Genomic DNA, 11,720 nt, shown 5'->3' with positions numbered 1-11,720 from the left:
TCGTGTAGGCAGTAGTGGGCATGCCCAGAGGACCAAATTCAATACCACATTATTAACAGAGCTCCAGCAAACCACCCCTTACAGCTGCAGCTTCTGGCTGATCTGATCACCAGTCTTGGGCTCCTTGATTTACTGCTGCATAATAGCCTTAAAGGGATATGCCTGTAAGTGATGGTTATATTTTGAATGACAAGCCCTGAACAGGTATATTTAACAGACTTCCTGACAAGTATTTAAAACTAGTGACGCAAGGTAACTTGCAAAAATATAAAACTGACGTCCTGAGGAACGTTGTTAGTGTATAACTCCTATACAATGCACACAAAATAACCTATTGAGCTACCTTGGATTAATCCCTACTACTCACTTATAAAATCATTGTTGTTCCCATGTTCAATTAGCCTTAACTGGCCAATCACTTTGCAGCTAAAAATATGAAAAAAGGATTTATTAATAGGATTAATAAAATTATTACATAAAACCCACACTTGTCAGGTTTTGCATTTTATATTTTTTATTTTATATGTATTTAGTCTTAAATATCAAATAAAGTGCAGGGGACTGAACCCGATGATCTTCTAAGGTCCCTTCCAGCCTTACAATCTATGACTCTAACAGGGCAGTGTGTTTTAGCAAAAAAGACACAACAAAGTGTCTTAAGTTTTAGCAAAAAAACCCATCACAGCAATAATGGCTCCATATAGATAATGTCAGAGGAACTGTCTGTTAGCCTAACCCTAGTGTACAGCATGGCTTTCTATGACCCACCAACCTAACCAACTCCATATTGCTGAGGAAGTCATTCTTTTGTATAAACAACATAGAATTAAGTGCCAAATGTATGCCAAAAAGTTTCTGTCTGTACTTTTCTTTTTAAGAACTATTACATTCATTACTCTTATTGCTGGAATTATTTATAAAGTAATCTTTAAAAAATATGCATTGCATATTACAGCTTTTTTTAAACTCTAGCACTGCATGGTGTTAATTGTCATTTAAATATAAACAAATGAGCCCATTTTCAAGTGGAGCATCATGACAAGGATACTACACTAGAATCTTGAACAAGCTGGATGCATCCAGGCAAGCGTGGACACTTGGTTCCCCGGGGACAAGTAACAGCTGTGCACCTTGCGCCGCAGCTACGTGTCCATTCCATGTGCGCTTTGGCGCGCAACAAGTTACCCCTGGTGGGGTGGGAGAGACTGGGGCCAGCACCACGTTGGCCCCAGCAGCCTTACCTGGGGTTCTGGGGAACTCTCAGGGCTGCAGCCACAGCACTTCTGCCAGGTGGAGCCCAGCCAGCAGCCACAGTGCAGCTGTAGGTGGCCTTGCTCCGCTTTTTAGCACTGCGCGCTCCCCAAGCATGCGCTGCTCGTTTCTTTACCCATGGTTTCTTTCTGTGGGATATCCAAGGGTCAAATAAAAACCCACAGAAAATAAAAAATGGAGCAGCACATCCTCAGGCAGTGTGCCCTTGCAACACGGAGGACACCTGTGCGGTATGTGGCACTGCAGACATGCTTGCACAGCCAGGCTTGTCTGGACACACTCATTGAGGGGCAAGAAAGGAGCTACCTGGCGCTCTCATATCAGCTGCAGTAAATAAGCATTGTTCCTTTAAGATCTTTTAAGGCTTGTGGAGATGTCTCTGTGCTGTTTAATTCCATTTTATTTTTAATCCACCTCTCTTTTCCTACCACCAACTCAAGTAAATTTGAAAAACCTATTATTTCTTAATGTAAAAGCCCCAAGTTGGACAAAAATCCATGCACTTAGTGAATTGCCAAGCAGGAAAGATTTTGCAGATCTATTTTTAAAGTGTAAGAATATTTCTTGTTTTGCTTCCAACCTTAGAATCTCCTTTTGCCTATGTAACACGATCTGCTGTTACCAAATGGGGTTGTCACTGACCTTTTACCTACTGATTATATCTGCTACTACAACAGTAAAGAAACGGTGTTCAAATCTGTGATGAACTTGGCTAGGCGAAGAGACTCCTCTGTGCATAGCTGTGAATTCAGTTATAAATGGGGATGATTGCCAGATTTGTTCTCATATTCTTAACATGTAAATAAAGTAGATTAAGCCTATTCTTGTCAAAGCCAGTGACAAAGCACTCACACTCGTTAGTGTGCGAGTGATGGGGGTCAGGTCCAGATCAATAGCATTTCATGCATATATTTTTCGTCTGCCAATTATTTTTTGTGGTGGAGACTTTTCAGATGGGTGGGAGTTACTGATACCTTCATCTTAGTTGCACAGATTTTATCACCCTGATTTTTACACCCTATTTGCTTTTCTTTCCTCAACATGATAAATATTTGAGTTTCTGCACTAAAGTGTGAACCCAGCTCTCAACATGACAGCAGGTTGGGAAGAGGAATTGTGTTCAGGGAAGGAAATAAATGAAAATAGATTTCTTGACTCAAAATGTTTCATTGCAAGAGGAACTGGAACAGATCTTCCGGAAAAAACAGAAGCAAAATTAAGCATTTTCTTTTGTTTTTCCTCTTAATTTCCTGTAACAGATCCGTTCGTCAATCTCTACGTTGTTATTTCCCAAAAGGCCATTCAGCTGGATAAGGCATTTCCTGATTGCGGCTGTAATTCTCGCTTTTAACAACCTACTTGTCATTTTTGTGCCAACTATTAAAGACATCTTTGGATTCATCGGTAGGTTTCATAAGTATTTTCAGCATATTACTTTAATCTCTACCAATGCAGAAATGTCTAAACTCTTTTCCTATGAGGAATTCTGGCTTTCTATACACTGGGGAAACCTCAGTGCTTTTATTCCTGATTTTGCAGCAGAAACAGCAAAGGGGAGTAAAAGCTGAAAATGACTTACAGACAAAGCTAAAGAACACCAAACTGTTTGTTCATCAGCCAAAATTGGGCACTGAGTACCAACTGACCTCGTCAATCTTTTTCAGATTTCACAAGCAAAAAAAAAACAAACCACTTCCCTTTCTGTTTAAAAACAGACAAAATCTTATTCTTGAATTTTTGCTCTTCTTTTTCTTCTCATTTTTCAGCCATCTGTAGAGCTGGTCAACATTAACATGACTGAATTTTAAAAACGGTGCGGTGGGGGTGGGGAAGCAGGAGGATTGTGTTTAAAATTCACAATTCTCCTTCCCATTTTTTCAGTCAGTTCTAAAATGTAGCCATTGGATGCATCTACACATGCTGCTAATGTGGTGCGATGAACTCTGGAGCACTTCAAGCTGGAGTCAGCTGCTCCTGGGCACAGCATCTAAATGTGTCCCCGGCACAGCAATATTTTGAACCGGGGTGGAGCTGACCTGACCTGGCAGCAGGTTCAGGAGAGTCAGCCCCGGGGTCCAGGTGGTGGCATCGAGTAGCTGAGGGAATGGCTAGGGCACAAGGGTACCAAACATGCGGAGCCATGTGGCTAGACAGAAGCCAGGAATCTGGCCTCTGCCTGGTCACTGTCTACACATGCATTTCTGTGCAGTTTATTAGTCTGCCATAGGATTGTACTGTCTCCAACAACAGATTTAGTTAGTCTCCTGTGCCCTAATACCAGCACACATGTACACTGTGATGCTTTAGTCCGGACCTAATTAGTCACCTCCACAGTAAAGGGCATGTGTAGATGCACCCAATGAGCAGCATCTCTGTGCTCAGTGTAGGCTGAGGAGTCAAGGGAATGCAAATACTCTTTAAGAAAGGTTGCACTTACTGCCCTGGTCTGCTTGACATTTTTTATGATTTTTAGAAGTAGCTGAAAAAAAGATGTACTAACAAAGATATTTGCCCAGCCTTGGTAATACCCTGTAACTAAACCCGCCAGTTATCATTTCTGTTCTGTATAATGTTGTGCTCATTTACATACTGTTCACTGATTAATTATGGTTCCTTCAGGTGCATCTGCTGCCACAATGTTGATTTTCATTCTTCCTGCTGCTTTCTATTTACGACTTGTCAAAAAAGAACCTATGAGGTCACCACAAAAGATTGGGGTGAGTCATGTGGGAGGAAATAGAAGACAATGCCATTGAATTTTCTTTGGCATGGTGTTTTTGGGTGGTAATGGTTGTTTTGGGTGCTCTCATTATGAGCTTAGTCTTGCACATATTACTTTTGTGAGTTTTACAAATGCCTTCCTAGAAGATAATTACACATGATAGGGCTGTAAGATGTTGCCATATTTTGTCAATATGTATATATGCATGTATATGAATTCTAATATTAGCTTTTAATCAAAGGGCAGAGGTGACCAAAAGAGAGGTCAAAGATCTGTCAGAAAAGAAAGCAATAAAAGTTTCATACTAGTTATGTTCAGAGCATTAATTTATTTTCAGAGATGTTTAGGGAGAAATAATAGCCCTACTAAACTCAATAGCAAAACTACTGATATCAGTGGGGCCATAATTTCACCATTGGATTGTTATAAACAAATGGCTCATATACTACTTCTAGGTGAGGCATGTTACCATAATTTTCACACAGATTTTAGCCACTTTACAGTGAAATTACCCTCAACATAGTTCTTGAATTAGCAGTATTTGGCTATATGAACATTGGACTTGAGTGGAATTGGCAATTATAAACGTAAGCATTATCTTATTTTGGGTCCAGGTGACCATTATACAATCAGAAGAATATCAGATTTGTCATTACAGCATTTGCAGAAAATCTGCCAGTAGTTAAACAGACAATCATGACTGGATTGTAATGGGTGTATGTGGGTGGTCTGTCCTGCCCCTGTACACTAAAAGTGATCAATATAGGAATAAGGAGGTAGTTTGTACTGATGCTATTTATATTACAGTTGTATCAGTTTGTCTGGGGCATAATAGAATGTCATTATTTTTGTAAACATGGATTTGAGAAACAATAATATCAGAAACAGACAGGCATAAGTGGTGATGAGCTAAATGACAGTGTTTACTTAGATCAAAGCGTACTTTAAAATGCAAGTGAAAGGCATTTACTTACCATAGCATAATCTCTGTTTAACACTTGGATGTAATGCACCACTACCATACACTTCAGAACAAGGAGTTTGCTCTTCACAATAGAAAGTCAGCTGTAAATTAGAGTGTAGATTTTAGGCATAAGTTAACAAAGACAGTTCAGTGCATATTAATTGAGATAAATGAGCTTGTGAATGAGGCAGATTAGCAAACCTACAGAAGACTTAAATGGAGACTTATCATTGGTACGCAGTGGGCGGGTCTACATGAGACGCTATGTTGCCGTAGCGATGAGCTATGGCATTGTAGCTCGTCGCTATGACAACGTAGTGTCAGTGGGCACTAACTGTAACACCACTGCTATGTCGCTGCAGCAACGAGCGACGTTGCCAAGCTTGTTGCTATGGCACCGTAGGGTTGGAAACAACCGTGCTCTGCTGGGACTGCCCAGTATTTTTCCACATTATGCTGGGCTGTAGCCAGTGATCTCAGTGTCCTACTGTCATGAGCACTGATATCTATCAGTTCCTCTGACAAATACCATTAAGAAAAGTGAAAATTGAAATGAATCAAAAGAGATTATGATAATATATAACTAAATTCATATCTTTGTTCACAATGTTTAACTAAAATGCAAATGGTTCCATTCGTATTTATGGAGGGAATAAAAGGGATCAATTGTATTACTTCTAAAAATCACATATTTATAGATTATTGTTATTAAAGCAAAACTTTGAATATTCCATAGCATTTCTCTCTAGGTCTGTAAATTTCAGAACCTAGCAACCTGCATCAAGATGCGTTGAAAGATAGAAAACAACATAATTTTTTTACAGAAGGAGCCGGAATGTCCTAAAATTGTCCAGATGTGTTAATTAAGGAGTCATTTCAGGGCTAAAGCATGTAATTAGAATCTGTTGAAGTCAACCACCTCACCATAAGCACCTAACCACATTTAAGCATGTGCATAAATACAGCTTTGAAAAGGGATGGGCTGACCTGTATGCTAGCTGCTTTTCAGCACTTAATCCTAGAAGGCACACACGGCCAGTTTAAAGGTAAAATAAAACTAAAAAACACACATCACATCACATTATCATTCATATTCATGAAGCCAGTCAGGACAGTCAGTATGAGAAAGGGATTTTTTAGGGTCCCAGTTTGGCAAAGGCACGTTTACAAAATGCTCTTAGAGGCATTTAGGGAGTGAACAGAGCTCATGCTGCCACTGTGCTCATTCAGGGGGAGCTACCCAGGATCACTCATGCAAATAAAGATTCCCAGGTTCAGGCCCATATTACATGCACTGTATAATGAGGGACTAGCTTTATTCAGTGATCAACAATACATTCGCTCATCATCACATTAATGTGGATATTTCTTTCCAATTGCAGGCCCTGATTTTCCTCATAGTTGGAGTAATTTTTATGATTGGAAGTATGACTCTAATCATCATGGACTGGATTTACAACTCTCTGAGTTCCAAACATCATTAACCTGTGGAGACGTCAGAGTACTTTTTAGCCTGGAAATATTTGCATATTGTACTCCAAAAGTCACTTTCTGACACCTAATAGGAATGCTATGTCTAGCTAACAACTGTAATATTCCAAAGACTGTTACTAGGAATGTCACTAGAACACAATGGAATACTAAATCGTCCTTTTTACAAGGGGGAGTTATTTATGCATTAAAAACCTGTGCTTAACATGTCTAGCCAGGTTACAGTAATGTGTGTTGTGGATACTTTGTTTTCAAAAGCAAAATAAGAGTAACTGTGTATATAGTTCTCAGACAGATTTTTTTTGTATTATTATTATACAATAACCACAGTGGCTAGAATACTGGGAACCAAAGTCCTGGCCAGAATAAATTAGCTAGTGCCTTGTTACAACTGAAGTACACAGACATGGCTTACATTTGGCCCTGCTTTGAGAGCAAGGTCACGATGTTCTCTGAAAAAAAGATGACCAGCCATTAAACAAAGCTGAGTATTCAACGTATTGTTACCAGATAGTCACCATTCATACAGCTATTGAAACCTCATTCATAAAGCAAGAGAACAGGCCAGCTTTGGCCTACATCTCAGAGTCAGATCCATGTGAGAAGACACCTGTGCTGATAGGCCATGGCTCAATCTCTGTTGATCACTTACACTACAAGAGGCCTGTATTTAAATAGAAGAACTGCATAATTATCAGTTTGTTATTAAAGATGTCTGTGCTGGAAGTAGCAGGTTTGTGGTGTGGGGGCTTTGTTAATTCTTGTACAGGTGTGAGAGCTGATGTCACTGAACAAGTATCCTCCATGTAAACTTGTCTTCCATTATCACTCATAGGGATTTATGGAGACCACAAAGCGTATGAGAGCACACTACCCAATATTGTTTGATACATATGTATTTGATAAATGTTCAGTGCAGGAAACTGTGATTTACTATATATATATATAGAGAGAGAGAGAGAGATTTATGTATATAATCTTTTTCTCTAGTTACCAGAATTTTAATGTATGGCACATTATTTTTGATTTTTTTATATGTGTAGATCTCTGTTTTCATAGCGATAAGCTTTATACTATTTTGAAGAAAATATATTGGGTAGATGGATTTGTAAAAAGTTCATTTTTTATGTACCAGTGCTTGAAATATATCTTTGAAAGTCCAAGCCATTACCTGTGTAACAAGACACTCAGATGTTTACTGCCATGTAATGTTATAAAAAACTGCAAGGAAACAGGTCTTTACATGCTTTTCTCCACAAAATTGTTAATGTAAGCTACTTCTGTATTTTCATTTTATATTACTAATATATGTAGTTTCTAATATGAATATATTTTAACCTGCACATGTACAACTCCAACTGAATCAACATACAATTAACCTATGTAATTCAATACAAAAGGAAAATAACAGCAAGTTTGTCATTCTAGTGCACTAATGCTTAATTACCCCTCACTATCCTAGAAACTATTGGTCTCTAGGACTTCAGAATTAGTTTGCTTTAGTTTACATTCTGTACATATACTCTGCATCCTCGCCAGAGAGGGGTACCCTAATTTTACAACAAAATGTCTGCATCCTTTTCATTGATTTCAAAGGGACTGAAAAGTCAGGGTATAATTTAGTTGAGGAATTAAATTTGAAAATCTAGTGATAACTCAGCTGCTATGAATAATAGCTGTGGTATGTTTGACTAGCTAGTGAGTTTACTGTAAAATTGATTTTGAATCTGTATGATTTTTAAGAGTAAATTATTACAAAGAAGTGGTCCAAACTGAGCTACATCTTTCAGTGTGATACTTCCTATCCATGTAAGTACTGTAAATGTGGTATCCTAGGCACATTCCACATGTGTGCTGAGTATTAAGAAAAAGTTGCAATGATATTTTGTTTAGGATCTTCAGTGAGCCTAACAAAAAGAAATGAGCTGCACTCATACAGAACATGTCAATCAACTTAATCAAAGGCCTGATTCTGTAATCCTTATACACACATATACCTGCCCCTTCCTTCCATTGCTACCATTCAAATGTGGAAGAACTGCAGACTTGATTCCAACTATGTTCTTGGAAGGCAGATTAATCTAGGAACTGAAGTATCTGAATGGAATTCAATCTAACCCACCTGAAATATAACTGTGCTCAAGACATGACACAAACAGTAGTGCTTTTTTCAGTGCATGATGGTTTGGTCTCGCATAAACATAGGTAAATGATAGGTTAACTTGAACCTGCCATATTTGTGATAAGAAACACTGAAATTGTCAGACACTGAAGTCACAGAAATGTTTCTCTCAGCTACATGGAGGGTCAGCTGCCACACATATTGTGGGATAGGCATAGTATTATATACTAATTTGTCTAGCACCACTGGAGGCAGTTGCAGTTTAATTTTCTTGTTCACTCTGTAATACAGTTCTAGTCCTTGGAAAGTGTTTTATTGCCAGAATGTATACTGATGCATAATAAATGAACTTTTCTAAAGACTGTTCACTTTTTTTTTACGGAATATGTTCTAGTTTTTTATAAACACATGGCAAGGAGCACAGATAGAGGCAGCGCACACAGTACTTAGAGCAGTGCAGTAACAGCCAGGAAACTGGTTTCCATTCCTAATTCTTCCATATGAGATCCATGAGATTCTTCCATATGCTAGTCATATGAGATCTTTATTCCTCAGTTTCCCTATATGTAATACATAATAATAGCAATCTTTGGTAAGTGCCTTGAGATCAGTGGATGAGAGACAGTGGATGAGAGTAATACTGTTACTTTATTACATATTGAATTCTTAGGCCAAGATTTTGCAAAGGAGGTTAGTGATTTTGGCTGCTTCCATTTTGGGGAGCCCCATTGAGACTCCCAGAATTGCCAGGGGTTTTGTTTTGGTTTGCTGGTTGTTGGTATTTTTTATGTTGGGTTTTTCTGGGGGGTGTGGAGGTTGGAATTTCAGTGCTTTCTGAAATTCACACTCTTTTCATGTTTCTCATGTTGGGCACCCCAAATCACCAGTCACATTTGAAAACTTTGGGTATAACACATAATCTGATCTTTGGGCACTTTTTTCTAATAGCATGCATAAAATATTTGTAACATTACTGGCCTTTGGAAAGTATGTACAAGGGTAGTAAGTTATTTCTCTTCCCCACTTAGTTAACCAAATAGTGTTTGTGACTAACCTGTCTACTGCTACCCTCATAGTTTCTCCTTGTGGATCACTTGAAGGATACATAAAAATTCATATTTTTTAACTATTAACCCCAAGTTCCATCATAAAATATCAAATGATATTTAAATACCACATACTATAGTCATATTGTTTTTATTTTACACCATGGTCTCTACTGTTGTTTGCTTCATTCCTTTCCTTCCTATCTATCTTCCACAGAGAATATTATTAATTTGCTTAGAGGATCATTGTGTCACTATAAGTTAATGTCAAGAAAGTTATGACATCGATCCCCACAAAAAATAGAAAAGCTGACATAGGGCTCAATAAAGAATTTAAGAAATAATGTAATGAATAACAGTCAACAAGGTTTTATGAAAATTGATTTCATTCTTTGAAGAAATCACAAGCTTGCTTGATAAAAGAAACTATGTGGATGAAATATATTTATACTCTCATATGACATTTAAGTTGGTACCACACAACATTGCAATTAAAGAATTAATACCATGTAGTATCAATAAAGCATACATGAAATAGAGTAAAAACCAGCTCTATGACAGGTTAAAAGTACTCATCAATGGGGGATAATCATCAAGTGGAAGAGTTCTGGTATTCTGCAACTTGGTGAATAGCAGTTCCCTATACATTTTGTTCACATTCTCCATTCTTCTATATCCCCCATTGGCCTTATCTTTTCCAAACTAAAGAGCCCCAGGCCTTTTAGTCTCTCTTTGTATGTCAGCTGTTCTATAACCCTGATTATCTAAGCAGCCCTTCTCTGAACTTTGTCTAATTCACCTACATCCTTACTGAGATGTAGAGACCAGAACTGCAAACAGTCTTCAAAATATGGGTGCACCATAGATCTGTATAGCAGCATGATGATGTTTTCTGTTTTGTTTTCAATTCCCTTCTTGATGATCCCCAAAATGATGCCCATTGGGTTTTTTGTCTGCGACTGCACATTGAGCTGAAGCTTTTAGAGAATCACAATGACTCCAAGGTCTCTTTCCTGAGTTGTAACAGCTATTGAGAACCCTGCATTGTATACATGTAATTGAGGTTATTTTTCCCAAGGTGCACTGTCAATATTGAAGTTCATCAGCTACATTTTTACCCACTCACTCATCTTGATGAGATCTTTTTACTGCTCTTCATCAGTTTGGGATTTGACTACCCAGATAATTTAGTATAATTTGCAAACCTGAAGATATCCCTTTTCCAGCTCATTGATGAAAGCAAAATCAGTCCCAGCACAGATCCCTATGGGGCCCCATGATTGACCTTCCTCCATCCTGGAAAGTGACCATTTAACCCAATCTTTTTGTTTCTTATCTTTTATCCAATTGTCAGTCCATGAAAGAACCTTCCTTCTAATCTCATGGCAACTCATTTTAAGAGCCTTTGGTGAGGGACCTTGTCTAAAGCTTTATGAAGATCCAAATATATTTTGTCAATTGGATCCACCTTGTCCACATGCTTATCAATACCCTTAAAGAATAGCTTGGAATTTGTATTATCAATGGCATATTTTGAAATGGAAATTCAGAAAGAAATGGAAGGAGTATATTCATGGGGTTACAACTACTGTATAAGGTAAATCAAAGTTCAGCATACTATGTTCTATACTTCTGGCATGTGCACAGAAAGAGATTTAACAGTAAATACAAAGGTAAGATGTAAGTTTTGGGGTTCAGGTGTTGATCTGAGACAATTTCTAATCTCTGAGGAGGAAGAGAAAACAAGTAATGTTAACTGACCCATAGGTCATCAAAAGAGGTCCACATTGACTTGAGAAATACCACTGATGAGAATCAGAAAGTATATGCTTGTAGAATGCACCCTCTGTACTGAGAAGTGCTAGGATGTGATCTCACATTGTTACAGGTCCATGGCACTAAAAGCTCTGCAAATCTAATTTATTTGGTGCAGCATAATGAAAAAAGGTGTATGGAACCTGAAGCCTGTCTCCCCTCTGAACAATGATGGACAAGAGGCATGTAACACAGTGTATGGCTCAGGGGCTGCAGTCCAGCTAGGCCTGATAGTAAGGTGGGTCCACATTTATCTTCTCATTTTTTTATAAGCAATCTTTAGGGTAA

The 11,720-nt window shown here is 38.2% G+C and overlaps 1 protein-coding gene across 8 annotated transcripts in view; it reads left to right on the top strand.

Moving 5' to 3' along the window:
- The window catches only part of SLC38A4 (solute carrier family 38 member 4), a 64,953-nt gene extending 56,038 nt beyond the window's left edge, over positions 1-8,915 (top strand). For all 8 annotated transcript variants that reach the window (XM_025208651.1, XM_025208645.1, XM_014521745.2 and 5 more), the window contains 3 exons: positions 2,532-2,676; positions 3,892-3,989; positions 6,341-8,915. In XM_025208651.1, coding sequence (XP_025064436.1) covers positions 2,532-2,676; positions 3,892-3,989; positions 6,341-6,442 — 345 coding nt within the window. In that variant the 3' untranslated portion in view covers positions 6,443-8,915. The remainder of the gene's footprint in view (positions 1-2,531; positions 2,677-3,891; positions 3,990-6,340) is intronic.
- The last annotated feature ends 2,805 nt before the right edge of the window (positions 8,916-11,720 follow it).

The sequence above is a fragment of the Alligator sinensis genome, unplaced genomic scaffold, assembly GCF_000455745.1.
Source record: "Alligator sinensis unplaced genomic scaffold, ASM45574v1 scaffold147_1, whole genome shotgun sequence".
Taxonomy (NCBI): domain Eukaryota; kingdom Metazoa; phylum Chordata; order Crocodylia; family Alligatoridae; genus Alligator; species Alligator sinensis.
The sequence above is the reverse complement of the archived record's forward strand: the minus strand, read 5'-3'. Positions and strand labels throughout refer to the sequence as shown.